This window comes from Dermochelys coriacea, chromosome 15 (genome assembly GCF_009764565.3).
Source record: "Dermochelys coriacea isolate rDerCor1 chromosome 15, rDerCor1.pri.v4, whole genome shotgun sequence".
NCBI classification, from domain to species: Eukaryota; Metazoa; Chordata; order Testudines; family Dermochelyidae; genus Dermochelys; species Dermochelys coriacea.
The window spans coordinates 13,854,733-13,872,113 of record NC_050082.1 but is presented as its reverse complement, the minus strand read 5'-3'; the positions used below and the strand labels follow the sequence as shown (position 1 = coordinate 13,872,113).

At 53.0% G+C, this 17,381-nt stretch overlaps 1 protein-coding gene across 1 annotated transcript; it reads right to left on the bottom strand.

Annotated features, from left to right (window-relative positions):
• Positions 1–8,147: 8,147 nt before the first annotated feature.
• Positions 8,148–15,567, bottom strand: LOC119843834. The gene is made up of 3 exons (XM_038373723.2): positions 15,345–15,567; positions 13,013–13,971; positions 8,148–10,603 (listed from the first exon to the last, which is right to left on the bottom strand). Exons 2-3 carry the CDS (start codon positions 13,962–13,964, stop codon positions 10,395–10,397), a joined length of 1,161 nt encoding a protein of 386 aa, XP_038229651.2. The 5' UTR covers positions 13,965–13,971; positions 15,345–15,567; the 3' UTR covers positions 8,148–10,394.
• Positions 15,568–17,381: the final 1,814 nt, after the last annotated feature.

The window sequence follows — 17,381 nt, the reverse complement described above, 5'->3', positions numbered from 1 at the left end:
CCATTTCTGTATGTAACAGAGAACTGGCATTTGGAATTCATAGTGTTGCTCCTGTGTCTTTTTAAATGAACGTGATTCTGGAGTGAAACCAGCATGGTTTTTTCCAGGTTTTTAATAGTGTAGTAATTGTTCTGAACCTTATCGCTTCATGTCTCCACAGCCATATGCTATGCCAGGTCTGCTGTTGTTCAATAACATGTACTTGAGTTACTTTGAATAAAGACAGTAGAAAACTTAAGGTGTGTGGTTGGATTAATATTCTTCGCCATTATAATCCCTTTTCTTTCTAGGATAAAGTTGGATCATATGATTGAAGATGGTACAGATCCTAGAGGGTTCCGAGCTAGGAAAATGGTGTGTGTGAATTCAGGTTAACGCGGGATGTTAGGAAAACGCCAATTTACTCCCATGACCCAACGATTCCATTATGTGGGTTTCTTAGAGACCATCTAAACTAGTCACTTAGCTGGTTCCTCTCAAGTTCTTGACTTGTTTCTAAACCCTAAGTAATCCACTCAATCTGTAACATAATTTATTCCATAGCGTCCCACTGCCAGAGCAGAGCATAGCGCTGCCTACTCCAATAAATTACCTCTAGTCATGGGTTTTGCCTGGATTAAACTGAACACCCCTGAGGTTTTGATTAATCTAATTTGAATTATACTTAACCCCTAGATCACCAAGTGAAAGTCGTGCCTTTTGATAATCCATTGTATTTCTCCAGTGCTCTGAGAGGAGGGTGATTTCAAAGGGAGTGAAGATAGATACAAGGTATGTTTGGTACATTATAATTGAATTACTGTAACTGAAGTGTGTAATGTAACCCCCCCCACCCAAGCACCCTTAAATGCAACATTTGTTATATATCCCTCCCATCCCCTGGTTTAATTTCCCTTTAAAGGGTAAGGGATGGGCATGAGAGGTGCACATTTTATACACCAACAACACAAATGCTTTGCCATAAATATAGCTGTGCATGACACATTTTTTAGGTAATATTGCCGTGATGGCAGTGTTATGTATATAGACAGGATGGACATAACTCCTCTTGCTCATCACAAATTGTCCTGTTTGCTTTGCCTTGTCACCCATCCGTGACAATCAAGCTCCATTATGTAGCATTATCCTTTCCGCAACAGCTGTTGCTCTTAAAAGGGCATTTTTATGTGGTCCATTCAGATTGTCAAGGTTTTGAAAATCTCCTAGTATCAGAAAATGAGTCATTAGGGGATGCCGGTTTCCAAAGCCCATTTTAATCTCTGTATTACTTCATCCCAAAATGGATTTACCCTCCAGTACGATCAAAGTGTGTGGAACCAGTTACTGCCCTGACCCCCTCCAGCTCTTTCTGAGCAGCATTCTCTTCTAATCCAATCCTTATTATTTTTTTTTTCATCCATACGCGGGTCCAGCCCGTCCTAATGTGACTCTTCTACTGGATGACTTTGATCCTGGGATCATGCATGGTGTAGCAGGCTGTACCTCTCTAGTGCTCCCTTGGGGTGAGGGGAGAGACTGTTCCTGTCTCTGAGGCTGGAGCACGGCCTTCTGACTCTGCTGTTTAGGGCCACTGCTCCCGTACGAGGGGGCGGGGGTAGTATGCTTCTGCAGCCCATAAGAAGCATAGTCCTAGGCCTTCAGGAAATGGGTGGGGAAGAATCGTGCAGGCTCTGATTTCTGGGAGGGCCTGGGTGGTCAAGGCTCTCAAGCTGTTTCCCCAGTCAGCAGCCCCTTTTTCCAGGGTCCAGAGAGCTCTGAGCTGTAGTCCTGCTCCTTCCGAGTACAGCTGGGCACTGAGCAAGGGCCCTTGGCTGCCATGGGCTGTGTAAACAGAGCCGTAGGGACCCACCCATCTCTAGGCTTGCCAAGCATCACCCGTGGGTATTGGGACCTGTCCCAACATGCACGGGCTTGTTCAGAATTCCACACAGCTGGTCCAGCTTCTGCTTTGATGATCTGATGTCAGCGTGAGTCTTTCCATTGACTTCAGTAGGCATGGGATGGGCCCTCATTGTGGTACTGTAGTTCTGTGCTCCAAGCCCTCTGCCGCCCTTCTGCTGAATGGGGAAAGGAAAGTACAGGCTGAGGGTGTGGAGTCTTGCTCTTCGCTAGGGCGTTCGGTAGGAGGCAGCTGCCCGGTGACTTTTGGGAGTAGGGTGACCAGATGTCCTGATTTTTATAGGGACAGTCCTGATTTTTTGGGGCTTTGTCTTATATAGGTGCCTATTACCCACCCTATTTTTCACACTTGCTGTCTAGTCACCCTATTCGTGAGTGTACTCTGAGAGCACATTGTCAGCTAAGGTGTCTTCACCACTAATGGACCAGCCCTTGGCTGTAACCCTGGTGAGCTGAGCTGGGCCGAGTGCTGTGTGGCTTCCTCGATCAGCCCATGACACGGGAGGTCTCATTCGCTGAGCTGGGGAAGTGGAGTCATGATAGAGGTGAGCTCTGAGGAATGGAAGTCAACAGGGAGTCTCACAGAACAGCCTCCCTTTGTGTTGGAGGGCACAGCCCTGCTGCCCTGCCAGCCTGAGGGGCCGATGCACCATGGCAGCAGGGAACAAGTGGAGGAAAGCACCATGCCATGGCCATGAAACTGCAGCATTAACCAGCCTTTGCTGCAGCTTAAAACTCCTGTCATTGGAGGGGTGAGACCTATACACCTCACCTCTGCATTGAGCGTCAGCCCTGTGCCCTCAGAGTGGAGCCTGCAGCCTCAACTGAATCAAACCTGGCCAGGCACCAGGAGTCATTGCCACGAAGCTGCAGGCTTCAGATCTTCATGGCTCCTTGGCTGCGGGGGAGCCTTTCACAGCCTCTCAGGTTTCTCCAGGCCAAAGGGGTCTGCTCTGTTGCAGTGACCATCCTCTGCGAGGGGCATAGGCGCTGACTTCTACTGGCGCCAAGGGGTGCTCGCCCCCAACCCCTGCCCCTATTCCTACTCTTTCCCCAAATCCCGGCCCCGCCTCCTCCCCTGAGCGCGCCCTGTTCCCACTCCTCCCCACTCCCTCCTGGAACTTGCTACAGCTGTTTGGCGGCGGCAAGTGCGGGGAGGTAGGCGGAGAAGCAGTGGCGCACTCAGGGGAGGTGGTGGGGGGAGCTTGGCTGCCACTGGGTGCAGAGTACCCACTAATTTTTCCCCGTGGGTGCTCCAGCCCCAGAGCACCCACGGAGCTGGCGCCTAGGGCGAGGGGTAGGGGATGGTTGCTCCTCTGTGAGGTCCCCCTTTCCCTATCTGCCTTCACCAAGGTGCTGTATTTCCCCCAACGCTGAGGCCACCTGCTCCATGCTAGCCCAGCTGTGAGACACTTGCCCCATCAATTCCAGGCATGTGCAGTAAGAAAACCACCTGCCCCAATGGGTCTCTGTGTCTTGACGGACTAGAGCGCCCTGCTTGCTGGACTCTATGTGCCACTCAAACGGTAGGTCGAGCCCACCTGCTTTGGCCAGTTCAGGACAATGCTTTATTGCCCTGAAATGGCCCATGGGAGAAAGGGATGTCAGCCACGCCCCTTGAACCCAGCTTAACCTTCACCATTGCTTTGTCTCGGACTCCCCCTAGCCCTCCCTGCTTCCTGCCTGCAGGGCTGGCCAGACCACCCCCTCCCCTTTTTCTCCCCCCATTGCCTGTCCCTGTGGGGTCAGCCTGAGGCCCCCTGCTGCAACCTATGCTGGGCTGGCCCAGCCCAAGCTGCTCTCCCAAACCCTCCCTCCCGCATAGGGCTGGCATTGCCACTTGCCCCCTCTCCCCTCCATATGTTCCTCCAGACCCTGCTAGGGGTCACGCCTCACGTTTTTGGCAAAACTGTGCATTTGTCCCTTTGCTCTTGCCACCTGATCTTTAAAAAAAAAAAAAAAAAGGCACTGCCCCTGCCAAAAACGGGACATATGATCACCCAAGTCTTTGGCTCAGTGCCTGATCGGCCCTGACAGCAGCGATTGCTGGAATTAGCAGCACTGAACAGAGGGAGGGGATAGTCCAGTTCTCAGGGCCACTGTCATACAGCTGGCCCCTATACTTAGACATAGGAGAGAGCTGGGTTAGGCCCTTGTGCACTGCAGCTCCATGCAGCTCAGACAGAGGGATGTCAGAATCGGGGAGATGGATGGCAAAGGGCCCTGCTGAAGGGAGAAAAAGAGAGATGAGTCCTACCAGAGGGAACAGTGAGGGAGTCGGATGTCAAAGAGAGGCCCAGAATAAAGGGAGACCTTGGCAAAAGGGAGCTGCATGGGAGAAGCTTGTTTGATTTCCAGGCAGCATCGCCCCCTCCTAGGGACAGACAAGGAATGTGGAGCTTGTTGGGGATTGGTGATCGCGTGAGGCCCAAACGCAGACCCAGTCCCAGCTGCCGTCCCTTTTAAGGTTCCCGCATCAGTGCTTCTCTCACCCAGGATCATAGCTTTGCACAGGGGTACATAGCTGCTTGTGCAAAGTTGCCCTGTCGGGCGAGATGTCACATAGAGATGCAGATTTATGCTGCCATGGAGCAGGGCAGGTTTTTGCTTCTGGCTCCAGCAGGAATTATTTGCTCCCCAACCAAAAGCAGTTCCCTTAGAAGCGGGCCATGTGAAGGAGACGAGGGCTCACAAAGCCTGGTGGGAGAGGAGGCAATGAAATACTCCCCACATCCCTCTGCCTGCAGTCCCACAGGCTGGAGCGTGGCTTTTAGCCCTGCGGCTCCCTCCCCGTCCCTGGCCAAGCCAGCATTCCAGACCATTTAAACACAGCCATGTTTCCAGACAAAAATGAAAGTGTCAACACAGCTGGGCCTGTGAACACAGCTCAGTTCGTTAAGAGTAACATTATTCAAACAAGGTGGTTCCAGAAAGCCAGGGTGCTAAGGTCAATGTTTTCAGACATGGGTGCACAGCTGTAGGTCCTTACCTCCACATGCAAAAATCAGACCCTTGCTCTACGTGAATTTTTGTGCCTAGGGGTGCATATTCAAGTTTGAAGACAGGGTCATCCTGTCTTGTAACAACTACTTAAACCAAGTGAGTAATTTCTGCTTTGAAAAAGCTGACGTAGAAATCCAGCAGGATGGTTTCTATCAATCACTTGTCAAAAGTAATATAGCTTAGAGAGAGAACTTGTACATGAGAATTGATTCACTCATTCTGCTTGTCCTCAAAGGAAGTCGAAAGCATTTCTTTGGTATGAATAACATGTGTCAGGGTTAGGCTGTGAATTAACTAGGCCAGAGGCTTTGAATGCTCATTTACCTCCCACAGTTCTGGGGTTTGACTGGTACCAGCTGTTTGGTGAGTGGACAATATGTCTCAGCTCTGAGGGCTGTTCACACAAAAGTTGATCGCTGCCTGCAAAGAGCTGGAGTGTTTTTCATGATGCCCTGGTAGAATATGCAAGGAGTGCTTTGCACAGCTGGGAAGAGGTGTGATACAGGGGCCATTGCTCTTCGCTCAGCACAGACATGATTCAATGCGGATCTGAGCCAAAAGCCCTGAATGGTGGAAAATTTGTAAGAAAACAAATCTGGATCCAAAGGTTCTGGCTGAGCCCTCTGTGTACTATGGGCTGATCTGAACTCCGGGGATGGTCAGATCCTGATTCTGAACCAGTAGTGCCAATTCAGGTATTTCAGGGGAGGAGGAAGCAAACTCCAGTCCCTTTCCCCCCAGACAGCAGGCATCCCATTTCTGTCCTCCCTCATTCCCTGCTCCCCCCAGGGGTCCTGGGTCTTCCTTGGCCCGGGAGCCTCCCTCTCTCCTCCTCACACAGCACATGAGCTGGTGCTACCAAGAGCTGAGTTCTCACCAGGCTCCCCTGCACTCTGCTGTAAAGAAGGAGAATCCCTGGGTGCTAGGTCATAGCACCATTTGGCCCAGCCACTTCTCTGCATAGAGTGGCGGCCAGGCCAACTTCAGTTGGTGGTGTGACCTCGTGCTAGATCACATCACCACACTCTGAAATTTTGGCCTGGCTGCCCCTCCGACTGTATGCGCCAGACTGCTCAGGCAGCAGCCGTACACATTACTATGGGATCACTGCTTAAAAGTGGTCAGGCCATGACCCCCCGGCTCCTTGGCCTATGGAGCTTTGAGCAAGTGCTAAGAACTTGGAGGGGCATTCACTGCCAACAGCAGCCAATCTAACCGTCTCCCCAGATAGTCCTGTCTTCCCAAACAGGCAGCTCACATTATGTACCCACAGAGCCCATCAAAGAGAGGAAACTAACAGAGTCGGCAGGGTTTGATCAGGCGGGGAGCACAGCTATTTAGTGGGCACTTGCAGGCTCCCCCCGGACCCTTAACTATGCCCAGCTGGTTCTTATCAGACTCTAAAGAACAGCCATGGCAGCCTGCATTACCTAAGTCATGCCTGGGGAGTGCAGGTGGAATCATGGGAGTACTGCTTATGCAGATATTCCTGCTAAGAACTCAGAGTAAGGCCTATGAGAGAGCAGGTTGCTAAGCACATTAGCCTGACAGGAACTGTGTACTTCAGTACACAGATCCACACATGTCCCCTTCTCTCCCCATCATCCCGTGGTACCTTACACACTGCAAGAGGAGCAGGGTGCTTGAGAATCCCTCCCGCTCCGTGCAGAGGGCCGCACCGAGTGCTTAACCCAGGACTCCATGCTCTGCTGCTGACACAGCTCTGCCTTCCCAGAAGCAAACATGCAACGCGGGCAGCTGAGTGGGCCACAGCCATGGCGACAAGAGCAAAGGTGGGAAGCGACGTGGGATCCATTTCATTAACCTGCACAAAAAGGCTTCCACAGCCGCTGCTTTAAGTATGTATAGCGGAAATAAAAGTGGGACTCCAGGCACGTGATGGATGGCGGTGGAGAGGGTCTGATGGTTGTGTGAACTGAGGCAGGCATGAAAGGTCTGCGGTGCCTATGAAGTCCCTGACCAGCTGAGCCTCTGCAAGGGGACAGTGCCTCAGGGGGAATGGGTGTTTGTCTATTTGTGCATGGAGATTAGAGCAGACAGCTGGAGCCTGTCCCTGATGCCAAAAGGCTGGTTTCATAAACCATGCATCAATGTTGCCACCTATAGATCTGTGGAGAACCGCTGCTCTGCTTTTGCTCTCCCGGTAGGGCTGTTTTGCCATCAAGTGATGCCTTCAAAACCAGCCAGGCAGTGACATCTAGTGCCCTCGGCAGGGCAAAGGAGATGCATGCTCTGTCACCCCTACTTTCCGCCACTATACTACATGAAACTAAAAAAAGTTTAGAGTATTGCAAAATGAATTTGCTTTGTGGGATTGGTCTTTTGCTTGGGGATGCTAACCCTGGAGGAGATCCTCAGTGCAAGTCTGACTTATGAAAATAATACATCTGTGAATCTTGACCGTGAAGTATGATTTCAAATCCTGTCTTTAGTAAGTAAGTATTATCCTCAGTGAGGAAATTGAGATGCTGAGGTTAGCTGGCTTGCTCAAGATTCCAGTGTTAGAGCTCAGAGAATCATAGAATATCAGGGTTGGAAGGGACTTCAGGAGGTATCTAGTCCAACCCCCTGCTCAAAGCAGGGCCAATCCCCAACTAAATCTCCCAGCCTGGACTTTGTCAAGCCGGGCCTTAAAAACCTCTAAGGATGGAGATTCCACCACCTCCCTAGGTAACCCATTCCAGTGCTTCACCACCCTCCTAGTGAAACAATGTTTCCTAATATCCAACCTAGACCTCCCCCACTGCAACTTGAGACCATTGCTCCTTGTTCTGTCATCTGCCACCACTGAGAACAGCCAAGCTCCATCCTCTTTGGAAGCCCCCTTCAGGTAGTTGAAGGCTGCTATCAAATCTCTCTTCCCCCCCCCCCTTCTCTTCTGCAGACTAAATAACCACAGTTCCCTCAGCTTCTCCTCCTAGAGAGCACCCATCAGGGTCCTAACTTCCAGCTTCCTGTTCTAAGTGCTAGGAAATGCCTAGCCCTCACTTGTGCCACGTGAGAAGTAGCTAATTTTCAAATTTACTTAGTTCAACCACCACAGTATTTCAAGCTGCCGAATGTAACCCTAAGCCATGCAGCCTCAGTTGTACGCCAGGGCCAGGGTCACTAGTGATTATGCATACAAAGGAAAGAGCCCAGCTTGGCTGCAGGATCAAGGTTAATTTGGCAGGGCTGGCAGGTAAGCGTTGGAGTCACTGGCAGGGGAATAAGCATGGATACTGTTTTGCTTGTCACTGCAATCATTTCTTTGGGATTTCCGGGTAAGACAAAGGGAAGTGAAATCAAGCAGCAGCTACCCATGCAAACTGGGTTATTTCCTGTGAGCAGAAGAGGCCAATCTGAACACCACCTGAAGCATTAGGTTACTTTTCAAATGTATTACGTTCCCTATGGACACCCACGGTCCCCCAAGAGAGACAGCCAGTCTGTACGCTTGTTATGCCGGTCCCCACAAGCTACTGTTGCTGCAGTCTGAGAGGTGTCACCACATTCTGGCTCCCAGATTCCACATCAGCTTTTGAATGTCCTGTTTTGTTTCACACGGTGACGTGCAATAACCTGACCTACCCCACACCAGACATCTCTCAGAGTTTTTCTTTCTGAAGAGATCAAGTTTCTTTGGCTCGGCCCCCATGCCAGTTCCTGGTACAGCTGCTCGTCACAGCACCAGCTGAGCTTGCTAAAAACCTCAAATGTTACCGGAGTCGTCGGGCTTCCAAATGTCCAGGGAGCGGAATGCAACCAAATGAGATGGAACCTTATTCATCCCCAGCATTTAAAACACTCTCCCCACCACTCCCTTGGGCAAGAGCTGCATCAGAGCAACCCCCATCAACGCCGCTCTGGCCTCATCCAGCCACCACAGTGCTCACTCCCGATGTCCTCTCCCAGGGTGGAGCTGCTCCTCCAGCCAAATCCTGAGGTCTCTACTCAGGCAGCCCTCGGAATACGTCAGCAGGTGAGCCTCTGGGAATGGTTCTGTATCATGGGAGGGAGGAATTCCCCAGGAGACTCACTTCCTCCCCACGCAAGAGTCCTCACCAAAGAGAGCGCTGGAGATAAGATGGTAATGCAGGAAGATGATGCTTGCAGTAGACTAGTGCAATGACCTTTCACTTCTGGATGCCTCTGTTCCCAGCTGAAAAGAGGTAATCTCTGATCAATCTAATCCCTCTGACCTAGTTCTCTGGGGGCTTTTGCTGGCATCCCAAAACCACCACATGCCTTGGGACTAGCAGAAGTGATGGACTGGGACTGTCATTGGCAAGGCTGATCCAGGTCACACTGGAGATTCTTTGGCAGAGTTGTGTGGGAAGTTTGTAGCATCTGCTGGGGTCATGTCCAGCTCTAGCCAGTGTCAATAGCAAGGCACTTTCCCAAGTACTAAAATGAACCCTAAGAAAGTCATAAACAAACAAGGCCATTCCTGAACTGTGGTCCAGCTGGACAGGATGAGGAAGTGGTTAGGAATACGTGTGCCCCCTCAGGTATTTGGGAGAAACTCAGACTATCCATCTTAGGCATGAGATAGACAATCCTCCTAAGGGTAGGTCAAAGCAAGCAGACCCCTGGGTGCGCTCAGGTTCTTGTTGCCTCTGGCAATGAGAAGAGAGCAGAAAACCAGGCAGTGCCAGCAGGGAATGAGTCTGGCAGTGCTCACTTGTTTATTTTAACTTAATACTTAATCATTAAAGGCCAAACCCTAAGTTCTTACTCAGGTAAAACTCCCGCTCTCTTCTCCAGGAGTTGGCCCTGAGAAAGACCCTTAGGCTTTACCCCGTAGCTCCCTATACTGTTGTACAGGGCTAGATCCTGGCTTGCAAAGGGAGTGGGCTGCTAGGCTGCTTCTCTACTTAGTAAGTTTATATCAGCATGGGAAAAAGAAGATACTGGTTTAAATTCCCTGCTCGTGGCTAAAGGGGGAAGGCCCCGCAGAAGCAGGAAGCAATGGCGCGGCTACATGTCCAGTCTTCTCTGCAATGCATGATACAGCAGGTGAAGCTCGGGGTGAAGCTCTGTGCTGCTGTTCCGTACACAGATGTGACCCCTCCTCCCTGGCCCTGGATTGCTCTGGCACCCTGCTGAGGGAGGGGCCCCACGCAGGCCCACGCAGAGTTATTTCCTTGGGGCTGTGACTCTCCCAAACCTACATGAGTTTTACGTTTTGCTACCAAAGCCACAATAGGTGCTCCCCGATGTCCTGGGTGTGGCTCTCACTGCAGGTTAAGAGCATCAGTGGAGTGATTTTCTCTGGTCTTTTCTGCACAGGAAACAGAGTCCCTGCCATTCACGCCTGCGAGGGTCAGCACCAGCTCAGTTCTCTCTTGCTCATTCGGGGGAGCAAGCAATTCTTTTTTCACTTAAGCACATGAAGCTCTAAAGAACAGGGTACTTGGAGCTGAGCAGGTCTGAACTGGGCTCTGAGCTCCCGGGACTGCGGAGGGGCAGGATCATTCCCCAGCAGATGGTCACGTGTCCAGCTCTCGCCGCAGTTTGACAATTTCCAGTAAGAGTTTCTCTTTCTCCAGCAGGATCTTTTCCTTCTGCAGCTGCAAGGTCTCTCTCTGCAGCTCCAGGATCTCTGTGTGCAGCCGGCTGTGTGTCTCCCAAAGCTCCTTGGCTGGCCCGACACAACCCCTCTGGCTGGGCAGCGAATCTTCGGTCACAGAGGCGCTTGCTGAACAAACCAAACAACAACCCCCCAAATGGTTAAAGCAAACTGAGTCAAGAGAACACAGAAATGCACAGTTCCTCCCAGAAACCAGCCCCTGGGGGCAATATCCCACCCGCCACAAACAGCAGGATCCAACCTCCTCAAAATAAGGGTCATGTCTCAATTCTGCCAGGACCAGTGACCTACCACTGCTCAGTCCTGCAGCCAGGAAAGCTCATCCTGGCTACAGGAAGCAGCTTTACAGAGATGCTCTTTCTGATTGAACACCCCCTCCCCACCCATGTCTTCTCTCTTGTCTTTCCCTGGTTACCTCTGGCTTCTTTTCCTCTCCCCACCTTGCTACTCCCCTTCTGTTACCCACATAATTTACCTAGACATGAGAGGTGTGGTAGCTCTGATGTCCTAGAAGCAGAGTCATGCCAAGCATCAAATAGTGGTGATGCCTGTCGTGCCAGATGCTACAAATGGGCATTTAAAGCTGTACCGGCACCTTACAACTAATTTCACTTAGTGCTGCCAGTGAGCCAGGCCATGGGACAGCCTCCTGTGCCATCCCAGGGGATGAACAGCAAGCAAAATCAGCATGGGCTTGTGTACTCAGGGTGTGACCCTGTGGCGAGAGCAGATGAAGGTTCTTCCAAGCTGCCCGAGCATGCTCAAGGTGGAGGGTGGGGCTGTCTTAATGGCAAGGGGAGATCTGCAGCTGCCCTCCCCAGGGGGGTAAGCCCTGGCCCTTCTGTCAGGTTTAACCACAGTGCCATGGGGAGGTTGTTAAGACAACCTGGGGCCGGCCACTGCCAACTTGTGCTGAAGTTCTAAGCAGCCTGTTTGGCAAGCTGGACAGAAGAAGAGCTGGAGAAGCCCTCGCTGCAGTAGGCTGAAGGGAGCGAGCGATACCTTAACGCCACTGTCCAGTGCATTCTGGCTTCAGGAAGCATTGTGGTCACACAGACAGCAGAGTGGGGTGAAGTGTGATTCATTGGAGAATGAGTGGGAATACGGGGCAGATCTGTGGCATGATTCTATGCATGATCCGGAGCTTCAGAACAGTTCAGCAACACTAAAAATGGACACAGGGAACTTCTCCCCTGCCTCAAATTGTACGTCCCCTCTCTTAAAAGCAAGGTGTCCCTTCTCGCTGGATTTGACTTGTTCCAGCTGACCCGCATTTCCTCTCTTGCTACAGTAGTAAGGAACCAAGATGGTTCTAAGCCAGCGGTTCTCAAACTGTGGGTCAGGACTCCAATGGGGGCTGGGGTCACCAGGGCTGGCTTAGACTTGCTGGGGTCTGGGGTTGAAGCCTGAACCACACTGCCTGGAACCAAAGCCCAAGAGCTTCAGCCCTGGGCAGCAGGGCTCAGGTTACAGGCCCCCTGCCTATGGCTGAAGCCCTTGGGCTTGGGCTTTGCCCCCACCTCTGGCCAGGGGCGGTAGGGCTTGGGCTTTGGCCCTCCCACCTGGGGCGATGTGGCTCGTGCGGGCTCAGGCTTCAGTCCCCATTCCTGGGTTTGTGTAGTAACTTTTGTTGTCAGAAGGGGGTCGCAGTGCAATGAAGTTTGAGAACCCCTGTTCTAAGCTGTTTACAACTCTGGGCATTGGGAGGGAAATAGTATGTGTAACTTGACTGTTGTCACAGCCGGAGCAGGGGAGAACAGGGCTGTATTTCTGCAGAGGCATCTTAATAGTGGGTAGTAGGAAAAATGCTCCCTGACAGACTGGAGATACAAACAACCCCCCTGGGGGCACTGCTCACTGACTCAGAGCCATTCTCGGGGGAGACATGTTTGGCCCAACCACTTGGCAATGGGCTGGGAGGAAAGCCAGCCTAGGGAAGGTCCATTCTTGGGAATTCTGGGAGTCTTAAAGTCTATTCTAAATCGTCACTTGATAACAACGTGCTCCTCTCATGGCAAGAAAGGCCTGCTTAGGAAGGGGTGGTGCCTATTAATGGCACTCCATAACAGAGGGCAAAGTGGCACACGCAGCTCTATCACCAGGGCAAGACCAAGTACTAATCCCAGCTCAGTTCACAGGTGAAATGAGATGGGTGCCTCTTCCCACCCACCATGCGATCTGGCACTGATGGAAATTTGTACTCCAGACCGGAGCAGGGCAGTGACTGGTCAGGGCTGAGAGATACTGGCAGAGCTTACATGGCTCCTGCTCAGTATAGGCTGAGTTCTGCTCTTGGTGATGCTGGTAAGTATCCAGAATAGCTCTGCTGAAATGCATGTAGCATCTACACCTATATGGTGGTGTGACGGGAAGCAGGATTTGGCCCTTTTGCCAGGCTGCTGCCAGTAACTAATAGCCTCTTCCTTTCACGCACAAATTAAAATACTGAATTCTGCTGGGAAGGAGGAGGAGGAGCCGAGCACTGCGTGGCCTGGCTTGCGGGCGTGGCTGTCTCACCGTTATCATCCATTGCTGTGTGGATGCCTTCGGAGCTGGGGCTGTCAGTCCTGCTGCTTTGTGTGACTGGGCTTGAAATGACCCCTAGGCAAGGCCATTCGAACACAGGGCTCAAAGGGCACTTGATCTTATAGGTCAGTGCAAAGTCTGGGGAGCAGTTGAGGGACACCGGAGTCCTGCCAGGAGCAGGCACCTCAGTTCCATGGCTCGGTGGCGAGGTAGTCCTGTGAATTGGCACAGGATGTGTCTCAGCTCCGGGCGCACAGGTCAGCAGTGGATCCTTACTGGGGCCCAACAGTCTCTTTTCCACACTCTCTTGAGATCCACCCAAGCATAAATCGCTGGGCTGCGGGTCCCCTGGCACATGGATGAAACTCTTTCCAGGACAGCCGGTCCCTGGTGTCATTTCTTTGTCTGTGTCCGAAAGGACCTCCATTTTGCAGAGCAGTTTGTTTCCCTGGCTCAGCCGAAGTCCATCGTTCTGGCTGTGGAGGAATAAGTCTGACGAAGACTCCCGCATCCCCTCCGCTGCGCAGAGAGGCACTGCGGTTCCAGCCAGGCTGCTGGACGGCTTCGTTCTGAAACCAGGGCCCAGAAGCAATGGTTCTGCCACCTCCGGCCCTGTCTTATTGAAGAGAGCAAAGATGTTGTGGAAGAGCCTCTCCTGGGGCCGCTGCCTCAACAAAGGGTGTTTCACTGTGGTCAGCTCCTTGCGGGCGTCAATGACCATGTTGTGCCACTTCTTGCGGATCTCGTCAGGCGTGCGCTGCACAAGCGGGCTGAGGGAGTTGACAGCGGCAGTGATCTCTTCCCACGCTCGCTGACGGTCCATCGTGTTCTTGTAGCGCCCGCTCTTGGGGATCAAGATGTCCTTGCGCAAGCTGAATTCTTCAAGGATGAGGAACTTCTCTTCTTCGGAAAACTTGAGTCTTTTTGGCTTGGCTGTGGTCATGTTGGCCCTGTGATTCAATTACAAGTCACCATTATGGCACTATTTACCATGAGAAACCGCTTAACTGTAGTGCATAGGTGGGGCTCCTACTGAGCCCAGGTGGGTAGAAGAGGGTATCGTACAAGGTGGATCGTGACTCCATCCACGTTTGGGTTTTTTGGGAGCAATCAATTAGCTTATGATTATGTTTCAGCCATCAATACCCATAGGACCCTCTGCAGCTTTAAGTTCAGGTGATTTGAGCACGTAAAGAAGATTACCCTACAATTAGATAACCTGGCCTTAGCCACAGCTTCAAATGGATGCCTAACCGCAGGCCACACTGACAAACTGCCACAGCCGGAGAGATCCACAGGATCTGCGTACAACTGAGCTACCTGCAGCCACGCCAGCCTTTAATGCCAGAGTGAGGCCTGGCGGAGCACAGGTCCCAGCCTGCAACACAGCATGGAGTCTGCATCTTAAGAGCACGAAATCCTTCCTACTGCTATTAAGCACTTACCCTATATAACCATATAGGATTTCATAGGGCTTTATGAAGGAGGGTAAATATAATTAATTACCACATTAAATGCAGGGAAACTGAGGCAAAGAACGGAGAAGCAACTGGTCTGTCACAGAGCAAGCTGAGGACTAGAACCCTGGACTCCTGCCTCCCAGTCCCGTTCTCCATGGAAGTATAGCCCACAAGGACTATAGCTCGCTGGGATCCACAAGCGGTAGCTCACACGGGCATCTGCTGTCCCTGAAGGCGGGACCTTGGTACTGAAAGTGCCACCGGTTACTTTGAGCTGGAGAATTACAAGCTGCAGCCAGCCAGTTCTGCAAGGCCTGCAGCTCTCTATTGTTTTGTTTGATTTGCAGCATATGCTCCTGGGGCGCAGGGACCAGGCCTTCGAAGGCGCCCATGCCGGAGAGAGGGACGAGGGCCATCACCTCACCGCTGGGCCCTTGGCCCCGCTACGCGCATGGTCCAGCGCGCCCAGCATCCCCTCTCTGGGCCGGGGCCGCTGCTGATGCTGCAGATGGAGGTGCAAAAGCACCCCACAAAGGCACAATTACCCAACAACCCACTGATGGGGGACACTTCTTCCCCCCCCCCCCCGAATTCCGAGCGCCGGGCTGAGGCCCTGAAGCACCAGCGTTTAGCTCCCCCCCGCCCCGGGGCCTGAAACTCCGGATAGTTTCAGTGCTGGTCCAAAGCCCGCAGGGGGCTGGGCCCCGCCCGTTCGCTTTCCCGCCCCAGGCTCCCGTGGGGGTGAGTTCCAGCGGTTAACGCTGCCGGGCGGCGCGCGCCTCTGCAGATGGGGCGCGGCGCAGGCCGAGCGCGGCCCCCTGCGCAGGGGCGAGCCCGGCCCGGCCCGGCCCGGCGGCACCTACCTGCCTGCGGCGCTCGCATGCCGGCGGCCGGAAGCCGGAGCCGGCGGCCGCCCCGGGCCCAGCGCGGCAGGAAGCGGGCGGGTGCCACGTCTCCTGCGACAGGCGGGGCCGCGCTGGGGATGGCGGCCGGCGCCCGGCTCAGCCCCCTGCACGGCGGGGCGGTGACCGGCCCCGGGGCCGGGGGGGGGCTCGCTGGCTTCCTGGGCTGCGCCCCCCTCGGGGCCTTTCCTCCCCACCGGCCGCGCGCTGCCCCCTACCCGGGACAGGGCTCCCCGCGGGCAAGGCGGGGTCTGGCCTGGGGGAGACGGAGCCAGCCCTTAATGCCGCGGGAGCTGGGGGGGGGCAGAAATCGGGGAGCCGCACAAGCAGCGGAGGGGGGGGGTCGGGCCCCAGGCACATGCCAGTCAGTGGGGGATGGGGATGGGGTGCGTGAACCTGTGGTGGAGCAGCGATTGTGATGTGGGGGGAACTCGGGCAAGTGTTCCTGCCTTTCCGGGGTTGCCCTGGGACCGATATTTAATAGTTTCAGTCATGACTTTGGCACCAAAAAAAATAGGAGAGTGCTAATGAACTTTACAAAAAGAAAAGGAGGACTTGGGGCACCTTAGAGACTAACAAATGTATTTGAGCATAAGCTTTCGTGAGCTACAGCTCGCTTCCTCGGATGCATTCGGTGGAAAATACAGTGGGGAGATTGATATGCGCACACAGAGAACGTGAAACAATGGGTTTATCATACACACTGTAAGGAGAGTGATCACTTAAGATGAGCCATCATCAGCGGGGGGGGGGGACCTTTTATGGTTTTATCATACACACTCTCCTTACAGTGTGTATGATAAAACCCAAAGGTTTCCCCCCCCCACCGCTGGTGATGGCTCATCTTAAGTGATCACTCTCCTTACAGTGTGTATGATAAACCCATTGTTTCACGTTCTCTGTGTGCGCATATCAATCTCCCCACTGTATTTTCCACCGAATGCATCCGATGAAGCGAGCTGTAGCTCACGAAAGCTTATGCTCAAATACATTTGTTAGTCTCTAAGGTGCCCCAAGTCCTCCTTTTCTTTTTGTGAATACAGACTAACACGGCTGCTACTCTGAAACCCAATGAACTTTGCTGACCACAGCGTTGGGCAGCCATGTCCACGCAGAGGACGATCAGAGGATTATACAAGAAGACTTGGATGACCTAGTGGGATGAAATGTAATGGTAAAAGTGTGAGGTCGTGCACTTAAGGACGGGTAAGAATTTCTGCTGTAAGATGTGGGCTCATCAGTCAGAAACAACAGAGAAGGAGAAAGACCGGGTGTGCTGGTTGATTACAGGTTGACTATGAATCACCAATTGTACTGTGGGCCAGGGGGTGTACCCACAGCTGGGCCGCAGCCCACCTACTTAGCATGCAGGCTCTGCTCCGGCCCCAGCGCTTGCCCCGCTCTGCAACCCCCGACTCAACTCCCTGGCAGGAGTGCTGGGTGGAGGGCAGGTGAGCGAGCAGGTGGCTGGGGCAGTGGAGGAGATCCTCAAAAAAGGTAAGCCTGCCACCTCAGGGACGTGGGCCTGGCGTGGGGCAATGGGATGGGGAGAAGTACCTGGAGTCGTGTGCACTGGAGAACAGTGTCTTCTCCTGGAGCTGGGTGTGTGCTTGGGGGCCCCTGGCCAGAGCATCCATTGCCCCCCGCAAGGCCAGCTAGAGGGGGTCAGGGAGAGGCAGGTTCCTCCTGATCCCTCCTGCCCCACGTTCCCCTGTCATTGTCCGCCCACCCAAAGTCATGGCCCACCCAAATGTCCCGTCTTGGCTATGCTACTGCTGTGGGCATAAAAATGGCACCTGTGATTCAGAGATATTAAGGTCAGAAGGGACCATTATGATCATCTAGTCTGACTTCCTGCTCAACGCAGGCCACAGAATCTCACCCACCCATTCCTGCGATAAACCTCTCACCTATGCCTGAGCTATTGAAGCCCTCAAATCATGGTTTAAAGACTTCAAGGTGCAGAGAATTCTCCAGCAAGTGACCCATGCCCCATGC